We start from the raw sequence: 22,234 nt of genomic DNA on the forward strand, positions 1-22,234 counted from the left end.
CTGTTGTAAATAAATTGTCTTTGCAAAGGACTCTGTGCGTGAGTCAGTCCGGTAGCCATGACACCTGGAAAATGAAGGCTCTGCCTCCCATTCTACTGTTAAATATCCTAGGAACCACAAGTAACCTAGCAGTTACTAGGACTATTAGGGTGTTTGTGAACTTTTGAATCTTGGTTAATCATTATTGTGGTATTCCAGAAGTGACTTATGTTTCATCCTTTGTCTCCCCAGTCAGTCATGTCTGTTTATCCCTTGTCCTAATGTCAAACTTACGTCCTTGTCCGTTTCACTTCCTGTTCTATTTTGACAGTACCTCGTCTCATGTGTGTTATGTTCAGTTTTGCTTCTCCTGTTCCGTTAGTCAGATTAGTTCCAGGTGTTTCCACCCTTTTTCCCATCCTTTCATTATCCTGTGTATTTAGGCTCTCAGTCTACCTCTGTTTCTTGTTACATTGTTGTGATTTTCCTGGCTGTGTGTGCGCTCCTTGTGTCTTAGTGTTCCCACGTCACCATGTTTCTTTCCTTTTTTTCATGTCAAGGTTTTGTTTTTTCCAATTTTGGGAGTATCAGGAATAAAGCTGCCATTTATGTTTAGCCTGGACTGCGAGTCCTGCTTTTGGGTCCTTTTATTATTAAATTTTTAAACGTTGTTTGCACTTTGTCTAAAAGTTAAACTGTGGCATGTGTTGAAAGCTTGTGCAAGTTTGTACTTAAAATCTCAGAATTTTGAACTCTTTAATGTGGCGTTTCATGACTCTTTAAGACTTGTAGCTAATGAATATCACGGCGTCTGCCTTCACTCCCCAGCGGGCGTTCCAGCCTTTGCTTTCGCTTTCTGTGTGTTTAATAATATAAATTGGGTCAGGTTTATAGTTCACAAACCTATTCATCTTTCACATTATAAGTACCTGGACTTTGTTTTTAGTTTGTGATGGAATTGTTTTATTGTATCATAAAAGTTCTTCTTGGCAAATTGATGTAACAATAAACACACATGCACTATATTGTCACTCACTCATTCAAATGCCTGAATTCAGGTGTTCCAGTCACTTTCATGGCAACAGGTGTGCAAAGTCAAGAACCTAGCTAATTCATATTAGCTCAAGGACAGTACATAGAGAGTGTCATGGAACTGATTTCCATAGCCCAGCAGCTGCAATCAAGCCTTACATACATCAGCGAACACAATGCACAATCACTCTGGAGTGACGAATCCTGCTGCTCCATCTGGCAGTCTGACTGACTGCCACAAGAAGGGTACTTATCTGACTGCACTGTGCCAGGTGTAGTTTGGTGGAGGGAGGATTACGATGTGGGGTTGTTTTTTAGGAGCTAGGCTTGGCCCCTTAGTGACAGTGAAAGGATCTTTTAATGCTTCAGCATACCAAGATATTTTGGACAATTTCATGTTTCCAACTTTGTGTGAACCGTTTGGGAACAGCTTCTTGTTCCAATATGACTGTGCACCGCTGCACAAAGAAAGGCCCATAAAGGCACTGATGAGCAAATTTGTTGTTGAAGAACTTATTTGGCCTGCACAGAGTCCTGACCTCAACCAGACCTTTGGGATGAATTAGAGCAGAGACTGTGAGCCAGGCCTTTATTATATTAAACCCTTTAGGTTAAGAATGGGATGTCATATGTGTATGAAGGAAGACAACCAAATACTTTGGGGGATTTGGTGCATGAATCAATCAACAGTGGAAGGTCTTCTTAGAGTCACTAAATACCTCTATCAATCCAAACCACTGGGAGGTTATTAAAGGATAGAAATGCACTTCTAAATATCAGTTCTCACTGTCAGAAATGCCATTAAAAAACTTCAGTCATATTTTAGGTCAGGAAGGGAAAAAAAACTGTAAATATCCCAAATGATAGAACATAAAAGAATAAGAAAATCCCAACATAAAGTGCATACATTTGACACCTATGAACATAGTCTTGGATTTTAATGACTCCAAGCAGGCCTGCTACAGTTTATTTATTTATTTCTTTTTTATAACAGTGAACATTGAGTTGAGAGGGGTTTTTTTTTTTTATCTTTGTTTACAGAAAAGCTCACAAAGTTTGATTTCCTGGTAACATTTTTATTATCATCTTGTTGATAAGATGTTTTAATGACATGATAAAGGGACAATTGCTCAGACAAAGAAAGCACTAAAACGTGAAAGTGCAAGAGTTCAACAAGTGTTAACTTGTGGGATTATTTTTTATTCGTTTTATCTTCTTTGTCTCACTGATCAGTTTTACCTGTTTTCTCAGCTGTGTGTGTGTGTGTGTGTGTGTGTGTGTGCGTGCGTGCGTGCGTGCGTGCGTGTGTGTGTGTGTGTCCTTCTTTGGATTCTGGTGCCTTCTGTCTGCTGAGTTTTGTATGTTTTTATAAATCAGCCAAAATAAGGCCTCTTGTTTTGTCGCTCATTCTGGCTCCGTGTCTGCATTTGGGTCCTGTTGTAATTCTTCATAGAGACTGAAAAGCATAATGACAGAATAGGGCTGACATTTAAAGCACAGTTAGAAAAAAATGGATAAGATAAATGGCCGGATCACGTGATAAGGGCAAAACTGAGTTTGACAATGTAATAATTAGTAGTGGAGAAGCCCAAAAACCGAGGACAGTAAGCAGAAAAGAGAACACAAATTTTCAAGATAATTTTAAAAGAAAAGAAATAAATTTTAATAATCTAGGTTGCTCAAACTATAAACATAAAAGAATGAAAATTATGCAATCAAACAATAAACATAAAACAAACACATTTATTAATAAAGAAGTTTTAATGTCCTAATAGTTTATTTACTTATTTGTCCTGCCAAAATGAAAGCGAGGATCCTTCTGTGTGGAGGGATGTTGTTCTCTATATGTTAGATTAGCTCATCTGTTTTTCCTTTCCTTTTGTAGCTCAGACCTGTCCTGTTTAATTATCCATGACCTTGATAAGGCTTTTTACTATGCAATAAGTATCTAACTACATAAAATAGTCACATTCTCCTGAATGTGCCAAGAGGACATGACTGTTCAACAGTTAAACAATTATTAATTTCTTTGGAATTTGATTTTTTTTTCTGGCTTATATTTAATGTTATTGTGTATGGTGGAGAGTTTTAGTCCATGTGGCCAATGATATCACACCAGCAATAAAAACCATCCTATATAAAGAAGCTTCAGCAGCTCCTCATCACATCACAGACTTAAAGCTTCAACATGATCTTGCTCCTCTTCTTGTTTGGTCTGGCTCTGGGTGCTCCTTCTGAGTCTCCTTCTGATGACAATGAAGTGACGCAACAACCTGGTAACTGTCCCATTTTCTGGCTCTTATTTTCCCTTATTTACTTTTACCTTTATTTGTGATTATTATTTTAGCAAAAGAGCATTTTATGTGGATATTTGTTACCTTATGCTCCTCTTCCTTGTAACTGTGAATAAGGAAAAAGCTGTTGTCGAATGCATTTGACCAGTGGCATTATTTCAACTGTGCAGCCATGCATCTCTGCAGCGCATAAAATAAAGCAGTTGTTCGTTTCAATACCAGCAGAGCATTTTCACCTCTGTTTCTGTGACTCTGAGAAAATAAAATCACTTCAACTTTTTAACTGTTTCATCTAGCCCTGAATTCTGTTTTCCCTCAGGTGAACGGAAATTTAAACTGCTACGTGGAGCCTGTCCCATGTTCTGGTGGAGCTTCAACGGCCGCTGCTACAAATATGTCGCCACCCGCATGGCCTGGGCTGATGCAGAAGTCTACTGTTTGTCACAGGGAGCCAACCTGGTGTCCATCCGCAATACAGAGGAACAGAGTTTTGTGAAAAACCTGATCGAGAACTTTGATCACGCTGAGGGACTCACCTGGATTGGACTCAGTGACAAGCATAAAGAAGACACTTGGATGTGGTCCGATGGATGTCCAGTGCGTTTTGTCTACTGGAGTCCAACAGAACCTAATAATCAGGGAGGAAATGAACACTGTGTTCACACCAATGTAGTACCAAATAAGAAATGGAATGACTACTCGTGTGCTACCAATTTACCTTATGTTTGTGCAACACGCATTACCTGTCCTTAGACCCACTGAACCCTCTGTTCCTGCTAGTGCAATGCTACAATAAAGATGTGAATGCACACTGTAATCTGTCTTTTGTGTGTCTGTGCAAAAGTCATTAGATTTCACTCACCTATATTTTCATGAATACAGAATCATCCACTGGTAGCTCTGATGGTGGATCAAAGGGAATATTTACTCACTGTTTTAATCTCACAGCTAATGTTAATATAATGAGACAGGAGGAAAAAAACACCCAACATCTATACTGAATTTTTCTTGTTCATTGTTTTGGTGATAAACTCATTTTAAAATAAAATCAAACAGTCAAACTAACAATAAATTACTTATACAGTGACTCTAACCAGAAGTTTAAATAAGAGATGTTGCTTCTGTCACTGCTGTCCCAATTCGAAGGCTGCTCCAAATGCGGCCAACAAATGCGTTGGCCGAATTTGAAGGATGGGTCGGGTGTATCCTTCGTGGCCCAACCTATCCCAGAATTCATAGCGCGGCCCAGCCAATTCAAGTTTTGAACAATGGCGGCTGCTACTTAGTTGTAATATTACTCTTATTACTCTTTTCAAACCTGAAAAGAGTAATAAGCGAGAGTAATAATCACCTGAGCGAGATGGTCATAGAAAAAAGATGAATTGAGTGTAACTGAAGGTATAATTGTTGGTGTTACGTGTACAAGACACACAGATGGAAACACCAGTGAAACACATCTCTCTGCTCACTCTGTTCAAAGAGCAGAGCAGTTGTGCTTTTATTACATGTTGAAGCCTTTTTATAAATAATGGATTTATAATAATGTTGATGTTTGAAGCCTAAACACTCCAAGTGCACATGTTTCTAATGTTTGCATTAAAATGTGGATGTGTGTATTACTTTTTCAGAGCCAAATGTTCCAGTGAGTTCTGTTAGATGTGCTGTAGTAGTTATGATAAAGAGCTGCACATAAAAATAAAAAGGAGCACACAGTTATCATCTGTGCATGAAATCACTCACTTCCTCTTTGTTGTCATTTATACTTCCCAGTTTGAAGTAAGAAGGTCTTTAGAGTACAGGATGGTCAGATTAAGAGGATACAAATTGTATTTACTCTTCAGGGTGAGACTACATGCTTTTGATGTAGAAAATTTAATTTACTGTTTAACATTTTCCTAATTAATGATTTAAATCCAAGCTAAAATGCTGCTACAGGCAAGTCACCAGTTAGCAAACTGACTGTTCATCATACAGATATATCCATTCTGGGGGCTGTTGGTGTTTCAAAGTAGAGACAAAAACAAAACCCCTTTGCACTCACCCATATTGGCAAGGTTCGAGTTAAAACTTTTATACATCAATATTTCCATAAAAATCTCAGATAACTAAAAACAGGACTGTTTCAGAATTACAGAATGTTTAATATGAAATGTGAAATGTCTTAATAGGTCGAGGAGGACTCACAATTTTGAAAAATATTTAACATATCACAATGTAAATCGTGCATCTGATATTTAAAAAGATGTTGCAAGTCAAGACACGACAACAGTATCATCAAACAGACTCAGTATTCTGGGTGTTAAATATTAGCACTGAAATCTTCAAATGACCTTTCCTCCAAATCTATAGAATCTGAATATATTTTTTCTGTAGTTCAGAGGAAAGTCAAAGCTATTTTTCCAGTGACCCATAAAATTTGAAATTTCTTACATTCCCAATAATAAAAACATTGAGAGGAGGCAGCGAGAGGGCCGAGGTGGCTTTCAGCTGTAGCAAGGAGGAAAGAGCTGCACACACCTGCACACGATCTAATGGAAGGAGCCAACGACAAAAATGACATCTGATCATGGATCATGACATCATAACAACATGAATCTTTACCCAGTTTATATATAGTATATAGTTCATAATTAGTAAGTTATAAGAGACATATCTTTTCTTTTAAATTCCTAACCACAAACAGTGCGAGTTGCACATACAAAGGAAACTGTTTTTGAACACTCAAGGTCATTCCATGTGCACAGTTCTCCTTTCCCTTCAGCGTTGAGTTAGTTATGGCAGTGTGCATACAGCAGCAGTCGCTGTAGCTGTACCAGGAGTTGGTTTCTTTGGTAATTTATTTTATTTTATTTTATTTTAAAAATGCTTTATTAGCAAAACAATTAAACAAAAAAAGTTCAGTATAGATGTTGGGTGTTTTTTCCTCATGCTTCAATATTGTGGCAGGGTGTGGTCTGTGGTGCCGCTGCAGGGGTGATGGAAGCACCTGCACTCATGCCCTGCCGGCTTAAAATCTGTGCTCTGTCTGCTGTTGTTGTTGATGATGATGATGTGTGTGGCTGGCAGCTGCAGAGCTGCAGCCGTGTGTAGAAGAAAAGTAGTTATTAAAGATGATGCTGAAAAGCATGTTCATGCAAACTTCGTCAGGTCTGCCGTGGGTCATTTACAAATTTATTAACATTAGCTGTGAGATTAAAACAGTGAGTAAATATTCCCTTTGATCCATCAGAGCTACCAGTGGATGATTCTGTATTCATGAAAATATAGGTGAGTGAAATCTAATGACTTTTGCACAGACACACAAAAGACAGATTACAGTGTGCATTCACATCTTTATTGTAGCATTGTACTAGCAGGAACAGAGGGTTCAGTGGGTCTAAGGACAGGTAACGCGTGTTGCACAAACATAAGGTAAATTGGTAGCACACGTGTAGTCATTCCATTTCTTATCTAATACTACATTGGTGTGAACACAGTGTTCATCTCCATCCAGATTATCTGGTTGTGCTGGACTCCAGTAGACAAAACGCACTGGACATCCATCGGACCACATCCAAGTGCCTTCTTTATGGTTGTCACTGAGTCCAATCCAGGTGAGTCCCTCAGCGTGGTCAAAGTTCTGGATCAGGTTTTTCACAAAACTCTGTTCCTCTCCATTGCGGATGGACACCAGGTTGGCTCCCTGTGACAAACAGTAGATCTCTGCATCAGCCCAGGTCATGCGGGTGGCGACATATTTGTAGCAGCGGCCGTTGAAGCTCCACCAGAACATGGGACAGGCTTCACGTTGCAGTTTAAATTTCCGTTCACCTGAAGGGAAAACAGAATTCAGGGCTAGATGAAACAGTTAAAAAGTTGAAGTGATTTTTTTTTCTCAGAGTCACAAAAACAGAGGTGAAAATGCTCTGCTGGTATTGAGTAACTGCTTTATTAACTTTAGTAACAGCGCTGCAGGGAAGCCTGACTGCACAGTTGAAATAATGCACTTGGTCAAATGCATTTGGCAAAAGCTTTTCCCTCATATTCACAGTTACAAGGAAGAGGCGCACAAGGTAGCAAATATCCACATAAAATGATCTTTTGCTAACATAATAACCACAGATAAAGGTTAAAAAAAAAAAAAAGGAAAATGAGAGCAAGAAAATGGGACAGTTACCAGGTTGTTGCGTCACTTCAGGAGACTCAGAAGGAGACTCAGAAGGAGCACCCAGAGCCAGACCAAACAAGAAGAGGAGCAAGATCATGTTGGAGCTTCAAGTCTCAAAGTGTGATGAGGAGCTGCTGAAGCTTCTTTGTACAGGATGGTTTCTTTTATAGCTGCCTGAGTGGGTGTTTTTACTGCTGGTGTGATATCATTGGTCAGATGGACCAAAACTCTCCACCATACATAATAACATTAAATATAAACCAGAAAAAAATCTAATTCCAAAGAAATTCATAATTGTTTAACTGTTGAACAGTGATTTCCTCTTGGCACATTCAGGAGAATGTGAAACTTTATTTTATGTAGTTATATATTTATTACATGGTGAATAGCCTTATCAAACTCATGGATAATTAAACAGCACAGGCCAGAGCTACGAAAGGAAAAGTAAAACAGATGAGCTAATCCTTCCACACTGAAGGATCCTCTCTTCCTCTCTTTCATTTTGGAAGGACAACTTAAAGTAAATTAGAAAATAAGAAACTATTAAGACATTAAGACTTATTTATTAATAAATGTGTTTTTTTTTTCTTACTGCGCTTTAAATATCAGCGCTATTCTGTTATTATGCTTTTCAGTCTCTATGAAGAATTACAACATGAGGACCCAAATGCAGACACGGAGGCCTTATTTTGGCTGATTTATAAAAACAGCAGACAGAAGGCACCAGAATCCAAAGTAGGCTGGTAACACACACACACACACACACACACACACACACACACACACACACACACACACACACACACACACACACACACACACACACACACACACACACATTTTTATATCTTAGTGAGGACATTCCTTGGCTGCTCACCCTAAAAATGTCCCCATAAGTGACTGTTGGTCCCCACAAGTATAGTGACATGCCAACGTTCTGCCCTCACAAAGCTGTCTAAACACCTTGAAATAAATAAATAAATAAAACTGAAATAAAAGCAGGTGAATAAGACTAATTGAACAGTGAAATACAGGTTAACCTATGATATAACCAGAAGTGAGGGCTCAAAATTGTAGGAACAACTGAGAACCAAAACACAAATAATAACACTGAAAATACAAGACATCTAACAACATTAATAACACAAAACTCGGCTGTTAAAGCTTTCTTTATCCTCCTGAGCTTCTCTTGACTTTAACAGTTCTCCTTAAGTAACATCTCTTGATGACATTTGTGTATGTGTGAATTTTTTTTTAGTTACTTTAGTCCTAATTAAATATTTAAGATTACATTAATGAGTTAGTTTGAAGGTCAACAGACATTCATACATGCCAGAATTACTTTCTGAAAGGGGAGACTGATCACTTTGTGGTTGCCAGTTTCCTTTACAAGAGATTCTAAACAAATGCTTTCATATAGCGCACATGAGCACACTGGCTGTGACTCTCACTTGGTCACATGGCAATAATAAAAAATAATCCCAGAAGTTGAAGCTTGTCGAACTCTGGCACTTTCACGTGTTATTGTTTACTTTGTCTGAGTAATTGTAACTTTATCATGTCATTAAAACATCTTATCAACAAAATGATAATCAAAATGGTATCAGGAAGTTGAAGTTCGTAAGCTTTTCCTGTAAACAAAGATTTTAAAAAACCCCTTTCAACTCTTTTTTTATAACAGTGAACACACAACACAATGAACTGTGGCAGGCCTGCTTAGGGTCATTAACCTCTAAGTGGTTTGTATAGACAGAGGTCTTTAGTGACTCTAAGTCAGGGGTGTTGAACTCCAGGCCTCGAGAGCCGGTGTCCTGTAGGTTTTAGATATCACCCTGGGTCAGCACACCTGAATCAAATGATTAGTTCATTACCAGGCTTCTGGAGAACTTCAAGACATGTTGAGGAGGCCATTTAGCCATTTAAATCAGCTGTGTTGGATCAAGGACACATCTAAAACCTGCAAGACGACAGCCCTCGAGGCCTGGAGTTCGACACCTGTGCTAAGTTTACCTTCTATAGTTAACTGATTCATACACTATTTTTCCAAAAGTATTTGCTTGTCTGCTTTCATACACATGTGAACTTGAGTGACATCCCATTCTTAACTCATGTGCCCCACTCTAATTTTGCACCCTTTTGACACCTTTGTGTACAAAAAGCTGCCAAAATCCTTTTAACCCTTTAAGCGCCAGTTTAAACAGTTGAGGTTATTGCAAAAACTCACAAAAAACAGGCTTTCCACAACGTTTAGGAGTGTTTATGGTTATTTCTTGTCATTCTCTCAGAAGCGCATTTGTGAAGTGAGACACTGACAATAAATGACAAGGCCTGGTTACACTCTAATTCATCCCCAAAGTGTTCTCTCGGGTTGAGGTGAGGACTCTGTGCAGGCCAGTCAAGGTGTTCCACACCAGATTTGCTCATCAGTGCCTTTATGGGCCTTTCTTTGTGCAGCAGTGCACAGTTATGTTGGAACAAGAAGAGGCTGTCCTAAACTGTTCACACAGAGTTGGGAGCATGAACTTTTCCAAAATATCTTGGTAATGTGAAGTATTAAAAGTTCCTTTCACTTGAACAACTCCTGAAAAACAAACACACACCATTATCCCCTCTCAATCAAACGTTACACTTGGCACAATGCAATCAGACAAGTACCGTTCTCGTGGCAACCGCCAAACCCAGACTCATCCATGGATTTCCTAGACGACAGTCCGATGATGTGGTGTGATGTGATTCGTCACTCCAGAGAACACATCTCCACTGCTCTGGAGTCCAGTGGCGGCATGCTTTCACCACTGCATTCAATGCTTTGCATTGCGCTTGGTAAGTCTTAGATGCAGGTGCTCAGCCATGGAAATCCATTAAACAAAGCTCTCTAAACACTGTTCTAGAGTTAATCTGAAGGCTACATGATGTTTGGAGATCTGTAGTGATTGACTACATCAGTTGGCATCATCTGCGCACTATGTGCCTCTGTGATTTTACGTGGCCTACCACTTTGTGGCTGCGTTGCTATCATTCCCAGTCACTTCAACTTTCTTACAATTAAAGTTGGTAAAGTTAGTAGCAAGAAAACGTGGCCATGGAAGTTACTATAACTTTAATGATACAATAAAAGTATTCTATCATAAACTAAGAACAAAGTCCAGGTATTTACAGACAACCACCTCAACTTATCTGATGAAATTATCTTATTTTATCAGATAATGATGAATAGTATTTGGACCTGCACACATAACCCCACTTATATAATCAAACACACAGAAAGCAAAAGCAAAAGATGTAATTCTAGCTGGCAGAGGCCGTGAAATTTATTAGCTAAGTCTTAAATAGTTGTTAAATGCCACAATAAGGAACTTACAGAATTCTGAGATTTTATGTAAAAAATTGCACAAGCTTTCACACATGCCACAGTTTATTTTTTAAACTCACTAAGTTCACAGAAAATTGAAATTGTGAAGCAGGCCCCTCTTCTGTCAAACCAGCTCCCAGTTTGGATTTGGGAGACAGACACCCACTCTACTTTAAAAATTAGGTTTAAACTTTCATTTTTGATCAAGTTTATAGTTAGCGCTGGATCAGGTAACCCTGAATCCATCTTTAGATAGGTTGCAACAGGTCTAGGCTGCTGGTAGAATATAGGCATCAACAATACTACATCATTACAAATCCTTCAATATGTCCTCTTTTGCATTATGAAATTTGCAGTTTTTGTTTAATTAATTTGTGTTTCATCACTCACACAGTTTTTTAAACAGGATTGCTACTTTAAAAAAGTGACAGTCAACTCATTGACTGTGAGGCAAGTACTTTTACCTCTTGTGTGTGTGTACAGGTGTGCTCGTCTTTGTGTGTTAGCAGGACGCAGTCAGTCTCCACACAGCTGTTGGTAATCTCTCTTCTCAGTCTCTCCTCAGCACAGCAATGTTAAGCAAATGTGTAAGTAAAGTAAATTTATGTTGTCTTTCAAGATACAAATCAAAAGGTTCTTCACTTGACATAAAATCAACAAAACATAAGCCCAGGAGTTAGATGACATCAGAATGTCAGAATGTTTAATATGAAATGTGAAAGGTTCAGAAGGACTCACAATATTGAACAATATTTAACATGCAATGTAAATCACAATATAAATGTAAATGTAAATAAATGTAATGTAAATCGTGCATCTGATATTTATTCCCAATAATAAGAACATTGAGAGGAGGCAGCGAGAGGGCTGAGGTGGCTTTCAGCTGGAGCAAGGAGGAGAGAGCTGCACACACCTGCACACGATCTAATGGAAGGAGCCACACGTGTAATCAAAAATGACATCTGATCATGGATCATGACATCATAACAACATGAATCTTTACTGTGCAGTCTTAATGTGCTTTACCCAGTTTATACGGTTATAATTAGTAAGTTGTATCAGACATATCTTTTAAATTCCTAACGACAAACAGTGCGAGTTGCACATACAAAATAAATTTTTTTGGACATTCAAGGTCATTCCATTTTAAATCTGGGCCAAAGTTTGTGTGCACAGTTCTCCTTTCCTTCAGCGTTGTTTGGCTCTCCTTGACCCCAAAATTCAAAGCTGACTTGAGATCCATCAGGCCACATCCATCTGCCTTCTTTGTGAATGTCACTGGGTCCGATCCAGGTGAAGACATTTTCACCACTTAAGGTCTTACTCAAGGTTTAGATAAAATTATGTTCCTCCAGACTGGATGGACACAAGGTTGGCTCCTTCTGACACACAGTGCAGCTCTGCATCAGCCCAGGTCATAGTTACAGCATTGTGCATGTAGCAGCAGTCGCTGTAGCTGGAGTAGAGGAGTTGGAGGAGGAGTTGGTACAGTTACCACACAATAAATGTACTTCTTGTTCATCTGAAGTAGATAGCGCACGCAGAACCAGCAAGAAGACAAGGTCATCGAGTTAGGGCTTTAATCTGTCACTTTTGATGAAGTGTGTTGCTGGAATTTAAAAGGTGGATGTCACCAAGAATCCTACAGAGAAATGTGACTGGATGCTTTCTTTTATGGACTCCAGAGAGAGTGGGTGCAATGTTAGTCAAATATCACTGGCCAAAAGCACCTGCGCCAAATAAAAAAACCCAAACAAAAAAACAAAACTTCATTTGGGCATAACTGCACAGGATTTGAATATAAGCCAGACCTTCACTTCTCCATTTTCAGTCAGATTTTGACATAATCAAACATATTTCAGAGAACCACTGAACCGAGTCTGATATGACTGTCGTCGCATCAGCCACCACATTCACTCGTCCACATCTACACAGTATCCGAACATCGGCCAACAAAAAGACAAACACCTGGAGATATGTCACATAAAACCTATAATTTATTCATTTTCAGTAAAATCTTCACATAGTAAAACGCAGCTTTAGAAAAGACGTGACTTCAGCCGTCTGAAGGTCAAGGGGAGACAAAGGGAGACGTATTGCTTTGTGGTTACTCTTTCTTTTTTTCCCCCATTTACAACAGATAAATAACATACCAAACATAGGCATATATTTACACATCAACAATATTACAATAGTACAAAGCCTTCAACATGTCCTCTCTTGCATTGTGAACATTGTGGTTTTGTTTTGTTTTTTTTTCGTCATGCAAACAGGTTTTGAACAACACTGTTCTAAAAAAAAGTAACTTTAGACACTCATAACAGTGGCCGATTAACACTACATATAGTCTCTGTTCGTCTCCTCCCTATTACAGTTTTTACTGCTAACAAAAAAAAAGCAACAACAAAGAAATCTGATCTCCGATCTCATCCTCTGCTGCCCTCATGTGGCCACAGAACGTGACAGCAAGTCCTTTTACTTTCCCTCTTTAGCAGTTTCAAACCACAAACATCTTCTTCTGCACTGTTGAAACTCCTGACATGGCACAAAAAACAGAGACATTTTTTTCCACCTATGAAATACATAAATAAACGATATATTACAATAAATAACTTCTGCTCTCTGAACACAACGAGCAGAGGTGTGTGTGCATGTGCGCTTCGTTTACAGGTTAATAGTAAAAATGACTACCACAAGGCCTTCATGTGACACTGAATTCAAACAGATCATGGCTCTCATTTATCACCTCTAGCCAGGCAAAGAACCACCAGCTTGCTTTCCTCCTTTAAAAATTTGAAGAGAAAAAAAAATAAAACCAAAAAAATAAAATAAAATAAGAAGAAGTTATGTTAGATTCGTTTAGTGCAGCAACCTGCAGCTAATGATGGCAAAGATCAGATGCATACAGATGAACGCTCGGTCCGACTTTTAACCAAATTCTGAACTTGTTGTTTTCTTTCTCTAAAGCACGACTGTTTGGACTCGAGGATTTTACACAACTCAAATACTCTTAAGATAAATACAAGCAATGAAACGCAGACTAAAGCTGTGTCTGCAAAACATTCAGTGACAACAAAAGAGTTAGAGTGTATGTTTCAAAGAATCTTTAATGCACAGTGAGAAGCAGCTTATAACACAAAAACTATGTTTAAAGTGACTCTTCACCTTCACATCCTTGAGTTCTTTCTTGTAAAGAACCAACGATGCCTTTGGCACTAAAACGGTGTCAAGAATTTTAAGAAGGTTCTGATCTAGAGGGGAAAAAACAGCTCTTTGCTCTGAAAGTGTTTAAATAATGATGGTGGACACTTGTGGCAACATTTCTACTGTATTGCACTTCATCCTAATGTCTTGCCTTATAAGAATCAAAAACAATGCAACACACGTGTGGCATCTGGATGTTTCCTCCCACTCAGCAGAAATGTATTAGTGAAATAACAGGCTAGGTATGAACAGATATCGGGCACAAAATAATGAAAATACTAGTATGTTTTTTTCTCCTTAATCTCTATTTCTCATCATCTGTCATTACTCCTCTGTGATTCATCCAGTAGTCAATTTCTTTCATTGCAGAGTGATAGTTTGTGTAACAAGACGGCAGATTCTACACAATGGAAATATTAAATAAGTGTTTTTCACGTCTTATGGCTTTATCAACAAGACAACAACATAACTTGGGAACTAATTAGATTCAAAGTAGATTTCTTTGAGAGAACCACAATTAAAAGGATCAACAATCTATAGAAGAACCAAAATTAAATATCCCATCCATGCACGTGTTATTATAGAGGAATTCTGTGTAATTGTGCTTCCATTATTCCGTCTCACCCTTTGTTATCTTTCAAAGAGTTTACATGAGACCACTTCTCCATGAAGTGATATTTTCAGTCAGTAGGAATTAATCGAAATCTCCACTTAACTCTTAATGAACCCTCAATGATGACCTCTGACACCTCAGCATATATCAACAAAGATGTGGTTTTATGACCATTAGACTAGTTTCTGGGTTTTTCCAAAGGTAGGCAGAGACCACCCGCACTAACTTCTGAGGCACACTCAGTCATTTTGTTCTATAAGTGGGCCTGAAATATGACAGAAACCACTCAGGTTAGAAAAAGCGCTTAAAGGGGTAAAGAATTAAACCACAATTCTGTGGCATAAAGCCATTATTTGTGTCTTGTGTTGGAATACTTTGACTTTATCTGTCTAACACAATAAAACACAACAACAAACATAAAAAAAGAGACCATAGCTCTGTGCTGGGGCCTTGTTTCAACAGAAGCCCGATACAATCTCACACACACACCCTGAACTCAGTCACGATGAAGTCAAACAGCATCTCAGTGAGAACTAAGACGTCAGATTTTCCTTATTCCAGGAAATAAAACTCTGTGACAAAAAGACACGGATTCCTAAACAAACCAAGAGCCTCACAGTACAATCGTGCCGCAAGACTCCACGTGAGTTTTGGCACTGAAAAATGTGTAGGTCCATATACACAATGCAGTGTTATCAGTAACTGTTCACACAAAAACACCATAGAGAAGAGTGCACGAGGAGTGTCGGCCTTAAAAGTCAAACAGGAGTTGGATAAAAAGCAAACAAACTTCAGCTTGTCCAGTGTTTCCTTCACTGTTAACAGTGCACCTTATTTTACTCACAGACTCTATAGATCAAAGAGAAAGTCTGAGTGAGTATCGCTGTGTAAAGTGTGCTGCCTCATCACAGTAACAAAAAAAAGCTGCACACCATCAACTAAATAACTACAGCATGTGTAGGCTTAATGTATCACAAGTCAAAGATGTTCCATGTAGATAAAAACAGATTAGAGCACCCACAGTACAGATAGTGGCCACAGGTCCTTCACTCCTCTACAGGTGCTTTTGTGTTTGTAGCTGAACTGAAATGTAACAAGGAGGCTATTGAGTCCTTACTGACCCCTCAGGGGGCACGACGACGTGACGGCAAAAAAATAAAGTTTAAAAATTCAACCTGCTGAACAGGCTAATAAATAACAAAAGACCGATCACAAGAACAAAACGATGACATACTCAGTCCAATAGATACTGTACAAACTAATTACAGCCTCCTCTGCTCTCTGTCTCCGTTTGGCAAATCTCCATTTCGCTGCGCAAATTCGGCTCTTGTAGAAAGTTCACAGGTCGAGCGCAGTTTATAAATCCTTTCTTGGCATGTGTTTGGCTTTTACCAGAGCACACCTTGTTGTCCATTTGGCACCACTGCTGGTGGCATAACTTGTTGTCGGCGTGTGACATTTTGCTGTACAGAGCGTCCTCTACGTCACACAGCAGCATTTCCACTATTGTGTCTCTGTGAGTGTGTGTGTGTGTGTGTGTGCGTGTGTGTGCGTGTCTGTTTAAGCGCGGGGCTCCAGTTTGTGTGAAAGTTCAAAAAGCGTCTGCTGATTGTCGATAATGTGCAGGTAGTGAACGCTCGCCCTCACCTCCGCACTGTCGACCCCAATTACCTCGTTGCCTAAAAGACAAACACACACACATCAGTGGATTCAACACAACATACACACACAGTTACTACAAACAGACTGTATTACAGCCTTAGAAAGAAATAAAAGACTGTCTGGAAATGGTTGCTTGGAAACTGGAAGAAACTGACTCAGGTAAAAATGCAATACACTAACTCGGCTGCAGATGGCGACAAATTCCTCTCAAGGATTTGAAAACAGCATAAACAACAGCATCGAGCAGAAAAAACAAATATTTTTTAAATATTGTTTTACTTTTTGATGTCATGGCATTATAGATAGACACAAACTTCGAATGTGTAGTACATACATATATCTGACAGCTCCTTTATGGATTATAAACTACTGGACGTATATGATTTGTTTACACTGTGAAAAGTATATACCATATACTTAATAAGTACCTAAACCACCTTCAGCAACTCTGCATGATTGATATGTTTTACATTGGATGTCCTTCCTAACTACACTATAGAGTGATCAGAAGCAAGACTTTGAACCTAAAGACTCAGTTCAGTAAAAAAATGACATAACCCACCTGGCTGGTCACTTTGGCAGTGGCGAATCATTCTCACCGTGTCTGCAATCATATGCTGTTGGTTTAAGAGAACACATGTTGCATTAGGGTGACACTAAACAGGAAAGATCTCATTTGTTCTGGTGGACTGAAAACATCAATAGTTTTTCTTTTGTCCAAAACATCCATCTTTTTGCAAACCAAATACATTTCAACAGGCCAGTGTTTTACTTTTGGTGATGGTGGATTCACCACTCAGCATGTACTCTGGAAATACAGAGCGTTTAGTTTCATCAGTCAACTTGACAACAAATAGCAGATGGCGCCTTCATCAGCTGAAAAATGCCCATCTTTAACTCAGGCAGTAGTATGATATATTCACCACAGATGCAGCTTGCTATTGTTATAATATATTGCAGAATACTCACAAAACAGAAACTACAGAGCACAACAGTCCCTGCTTTTTTTAAGGGCCCTGGGTACAAAAGTGAATTTCCCATTTGTTTTCTCCACTGACATTTCAGAAAATGTCGTCTGAGCTCTAAGTAAGTCTGCTTTGGATGATTACAACATTAATGTTGTGATTTTTACTTCAAAATCTCACTGTTGCACTCTTTCATCGTCACAATACAAATATCCAAGTATCGTGACCTTGTTATCACCTACAGCGCACAGCTGAAGTCTACAGAATAAATCTAGAGAACCAGAAAGGAAAAATTCCTCAAATGTCACAGGGAATTGGTTTGAGGCACTGAAAGACATTAAAGAAATGACTCAAACTCACCAACTTCTCAAAGTTGACCAAGTTGTCATGGAAGGTCTTATTTCCCTCGTGGATAAATGTGATATCTAAAAGCAGAAGACAGGCTTATTAGGGATTCATTCAGTGTGTGTGTGTGTGTGTGTGTGTGTGTGTGTGTGTGTGTGTGTGTGTGTGTGTGTGTGTGTGTGTAGGATTTAGAATAGGTACCTTTTAAGAGAAGAGGCATGAAAGGGATCTTAGGAGGTTTCATCCTCTTGAAGGCTTCTCTGTAGGCTTTGTGGTTCAGAGATGGATCCTGGAAAAAAAGATGGAGGAAAACAGAAAGCAGAGTAAAGAAAAGGAGGAGGCATTTAAAGGAATAGCACATTTTCATCTCTGCGTGTTTCTCTATCTCTGTCCACCAGGTCTCACCGTGATGAGTTCCAGCTCTGAGAAGAGCTTCTTGAACTTCCCCGGACATTTCTGCAAGGGAAAGCATTTGCTCAGAGCTGGACTTGAAAATAGGCATCGTAATGAACAGACTCAGTTGTGTTAAGACTTACCTCCCACGTTTGGTTGAGTCGACTGACAGCAGCTGTGTTAAGACCCATGATGATGGCAAATGCAGAGTTCAGATTTCTCTGGGCTTTACAGCTGTGTGCAACAGAAGCAGAAACATGTTATTAAAAAAAAGGAGATAAAGAAAAATACACTCTTCATTTTGTTTACATGACCACGTGTGTGTTCTGTTCTTACTGAGCTGCAATCTTGATAAACTTCTTGAGAAGCTGTACTCGCTTGTTGAGCGATACACACATGAGCACCTCGGACATGACCCACTGCTGGACCTCGTTACAGCGCTGCAGCAGGACTGAGAGCGCCGCCGTGTGGCCAGTGCCAGGAGCGCGGCTCAGAGTGTAGTACACCAGCTCTTGCTGCATGTTGACAGAAAGAAAGAGTGTGAGTGAAACACATCAAGAAACACACATCCTTGGGTGTGTTCTCCCTTTATAAACCAAATCAAAAACTGAAACAAAAAAAATTCACGTATGCGATATAAAACAAGGAAAGAAAAAAAGTGCTCAAATGTACTCTAGTACCAAATGGGAAAGCACGCAAAGATGGAGCCTGTGTCTCTTCATCTGTGCTATGTTTAAAGTTTTCACAAGAACAACACTTCCTGAAAGCCGCTCAGCTGCTGGCTGAGCTGTGCTCATGATCCAGGAAGTCTCGCTGAGCATTTGCTTATACTCTAATGCTTAAACTCCAGCAGCATCTGTCATAAATATGAATTTATTAAAAAATCCGTGCATACACCACATACATTTATCTGTATGAGTGGATACCTCATGAATGGATTTGAAGAGACTCCAGTCCAGGTGTGTGAGGGCAGCTGCCACATCCCAGGTGTTGATGCCCAGGAGTCGAACTGGCCTCCTGCTTAGCTCAGCACTGTCTGTTAAAGGAGGCTGTACATACAAACCCATAATAACAGTTAAATTATTGCACAGAAAGACAAGTCATGCACAAATGAAGTCCTATCAGGAGCACTATAGTCAATTTGCATCTGCATCAGTTAGTATGTGGCATTATGGCAACATCTGTTCTGGGACCTTTTCATTTATCAGCTGTTATAAACGCCGATAACGATAGTTCTGCAAATAGCTAATATCGCCCCACCAACAAATCAGTCAGGCTCCAGCCGGTAGGAAATTCAGACATAGATCTCACTCTGTGAAGATGACATGCCTTTACAAAGGGGTCCTGAAACGGCACTTTCCAGTCCAGCTGTCACTGTGGGGCAACCACACAATAATTGTGGCTCACACGTTTTCCTCTCCTACTGAGTCAGAGTTAATAACAATCACCAGGCCTGAGCCTCTCCAGTTTGCTGCTGCATGACTCATTGCAACACTGAAAATATGTCTGCTGGGGAAGTGAAATACTCATTTTCATGCCTGATTTACTAAGAAGGTGATACAGAGGCTAAATAACTAACTGTGTTTGCTGTGTTTTGCTTTGGACCTGCAAGCTGCAACTTGAGCTTCTTTTAAAGACTGAATGTTACAGAAAGACACCAAATGCAGTCATTTACATACCAAGATCTCAGTAAGATCCCTGCGACAGGCCACAAGCTTTCCTTGTGGGGTCAGAGACTCCGAGTACACACAGTCACTGGGCTGTAACACCCTCCGCTCTTCAGAGACAAACACAGACAGAAGGAGAGAGATGAACGAGAGCCAAGAAAATATATCAGTGATTCCCAGCTAGGAGGACTTGTACAGCTATGTTTGAGGAGCCGGTCAGGCAGCAGGAGTAAATCCTTCATATTGTTTATATTAGGAAAATATCTTGACTATATGTTCTGCTTGAATTGTGCTTGAATCGCATTTACCTCCAGTGTGCAACACCACGGCGAGCACCATGTCCTCTTCTGCTCTGTCCATCTTCAGAGCCACAATCCGCAGAAGCTCATGGGCCTCCAGCGAGGGATGCGTGTGGACACTCAGGTAGGAGTCGGCACTCACGTACACGCAGCAAATAACTGAAAAACATGGTGACAGTAAATGTCTAAAATAAATGAATACTGAAATGCTGGAGAAAGATGCTGGAGAAAGAAAACTTCAGTTAGTTTTTGCCAAAAAATATGGTGAAAACACCATTTAAGCAATTTGCATGTGCAAAATCAAAATTACACTCCACAACTGTAATTATGCATAACTGTGTAGAGTTTGGGGCAGTGATTGTGTATGTCTGTGTCTGTCACTCACCCTCTCTGGTATCGGTCTGTGGACTGCGGAGCTGCAAACAGTTTTCCTTCAGACTCATATGCTGATACGTTTGTTTGCTCTGCGAGAAAAGCGGAGGACAAATGGAGATTTGAAATTCTTTATGTAGTCTGTGCTGGATGTTATTAGGCACTGATAGCACCTGTATTATCTCCATCAGCACCTACACTGCTTAAAGAAAATCTAAAAAGGTTGTTTCTGTGTGTTATTTAACAATGCAAAAATACAGATCCTCCATCTGTTTTAGCTTGTTGTGGATTAGTAAGAATAACTACAGTGGCCAATGTGAGGTCACTGACAAATATTTATTCTATTTTGTGGACTTTTTCTGTGTATTATTGAATGTAATTAATGCATATTTAGTGTACTTCCAAAGCCTGAATAATTTTTTTATATTTTGAAATATGTGACAGATTCTCTCTCATATCCATTTGTGTGTAATACCTTTTGGTTTGGAGGGCAGTCATCCACCGTGCTGCAAGAAACAAACACAGAAACCAGTGAAGGAGGTTACGGGTAGTCAAAATATTTTAAAAAGAAGCACCGTTATAGGCAGACAGATGAGTTTACACATCATCACATGCTTCTTTAATGTCTCTTACTGCCTGCGACGCAGAAGTTTCTGAAACTCCTTCAGGTCTTTCTCCAATGTGGGGAACTCGTACAGATCTTCTAAAACACACCTGTACAGAGTCTGACAGACAGAGAAAGGAAATATTATTAAAATCCATGATCACATGAGTCATGCTAAATACTTCTTGACTAACGGTAAAGGTTGTCTGACCCAGAAAAAAAAAAACAATGAATGTGTGTTAACCTCACTCTATTGCACGGCAGGCATAACAGCCAATCTTAGCTTTCAGTGTGAGGAACATTTCATAACCACATGTATACAAAGACTGACCTCAATGTAACATAACAACCAGGATCAGTCTGCACTGACTGTGTAATAAACAGCTGTGTATGTGCCATAGGTATCTAAACTTAGCTGTACGTCAGAACACGCTGATAAAATATCTTAGAAATATATAACCATACATATTTTGACCACTGATTTATTTCTGTTACTACTTTATGTTTTTGTTATAAAAAATACATTAAAAAAATACAGTTATGAATCCCCATAACCACAGTTAACTTAATCAGATTGTCTTGATTCATTTAGTCAAAACCCCAAACTGTTTTATTTGTAATTGTTTTATCGAAATAAATAATAAATATGGAAACATCAGTTTAACATTTTACATTTATCTGCTACTTTCTACTGATAATGTTGTACTTTTAAACACTTTTTAAACCCAGAAACTCAAGAGGAAAAAGAAAAACTATAGCACATTCTTTGTCTGATGCCTCAGCCTTTATTATCTGCTGATATTAATATCCATTACATATGCTTTTTCACCTCTTCTAAATAACTTAGCTGTTTATAACACATTTGTCTGGATGCACATCAGAGCTAAAAATATCAGTTGTATCAATTTTAGGTCAAGATTACACTTTGACTATGTGGGCAAAAGTCGTTTGCAACACCATAATCTTTGAATTCTGGTGTTTTAGGTCTCATTGCCACATGTGTATAAAAATCAAAAACCTAACCAGGCAACCTGCCTTTACAAATATTTGTTTAAAAAAAGTTTCGCTCTAAAGAACTCAATGAATTTGAGCAGAGTACTGTGATAGGATGTCACTGTCGTAACAGGTCAGCTCATGAAATTTCCTCTCTCCTAGATACTCCACAATCAGCTCTAAGTGGTATTATAACAAACTGGAGGTGATTGGGAGCGACAGCAACTCAATTACAGAACGGGGTCACCGAGTGCTGAAACGCATAGTGTGTAAAAATCACCAACGCTCTGCTGACTCAGTAACTGCAGAGCTC

The 22,234-nt window shown here is 39.1% G+C and overlaps 3 protein-coding genes across 3 annotated transcripts in view; 1 reads left to right on the plus strand and 2 right to left on the minus strand.

Moving 5' to 3' along the window:
* The first annotated feature begins 3,198 nt into the window (after positions 1–3,198).
* LOC116311942 (lactose-binding lectin l-2-like) lies at positions 3,199–4,075 on the plus strand. Its single transcript, XM_039606175.1, has 2 exons — positions 3,199–3,287; positions 3,625–4,075. The coding sequence occupies exons 1-2, from the start codon at positions 3,200–3,202 to the stop codon at positions 4,056–4,058; spliced, it is 522 nt and encodes a 173-aa protein (XP_039462109.1). The 5' UTR covers position 3,199; the 3' UTR covers positions 4,059–4,075.
* A 2,555-nt stretch (positions 4,076–6,630) lies between these two features.
* On the minus strand, positions 6,631–7,571 carry LOC120435734 (lactose-binding lectin l-2-like). Its single transcript, XM_039605739.1, has 2 exons — positions 7,462–7,571; positions 6,631–7,115 (listed from the first exon to the last, which is right to left on the minus strand). The coding sequence occupies exons 1-2, from the start codon at positions 7,547–7,549 to the stop codon at positions 6,682–6,684; spliced, it is 522 nt and encodes a 173-aa protein (XP_039461673.1). The 5' UTR covers positions 7,550–7,571; the 3' UTR covers positions 6,631–6,681.
* Positions 7,572–12,779: 5,208 nt separating this feature from the next.
* The window catches only part of rapgef5a (Rap guanine nucleotide exchange factor (GEF) 5a), a 49,208-nt gene continuing 39,753 nt past the window's right edge, over positions 12,780–22,234 (minus strand). Inside the window, exons 14-26 of the mRNA XM_031729254.2 lie at positions 20,958–21,049; positions 20,800–20,830; positions 20,338–20,416; positions 19,962–20,111; positions 19,666–19,763; positions 18,913–19,035; positions 18,323–18,501; positions 18,130–18,220; positions 17,999–18,049; positions 17,795–17,882; positions 17,609–17,673; positions 16,846–16,900; positions 12,780–16,300 (exon numbers count right to left, since the gene is read on the minus strand). Of these exons, the coding sequence (XP_031585114.2) occupies positions 16,182–16,300; positions 16,846–16,900; positions 17,609–17,673; positions 17,795–17,882; positions 17,999–18,049; positions 18,130–18,220; positions 18,323–18,501; positions 18,913–19,035; positions 19,666–19,763; positions 19,962–20,111; positions 20,338–20,416; positions 20,800–20,830; positions 20,958–21,049 (1,221 nt within the window). The 3' untranslated portion in view covers positions 12,780–16,181. The remainder of the gene's footprint in view (positions 16,301–16,845; positions 16,901–17,608; positions 17,674–17,794; positions 17,883–17,998; positions 18,050–18,129; positions 18,221–18,322; positions 18,502–18,912; positions 19,036–19,665; positions 19,764–19,961; positions 20,112–20,337; positions 20,417–20,799; positions 20,831–20,957; positions 21,050–22,234) is intronic.

Source organism: Oreochromis aureus, linkage group 22, assembly GCF_013358895.1.
Source record: "Oreochromis aureus strain Israel breed Guangdong linkage group 22, ZZ_aureus, whole genome shotgun sequence".
Classification (NCBI taxonomy): Eukaryota; Metazoa; Chordata; class Actinopteri; order Cichliformes; family Cichlidae; genus Oreochromis; species Oreochromis aureus.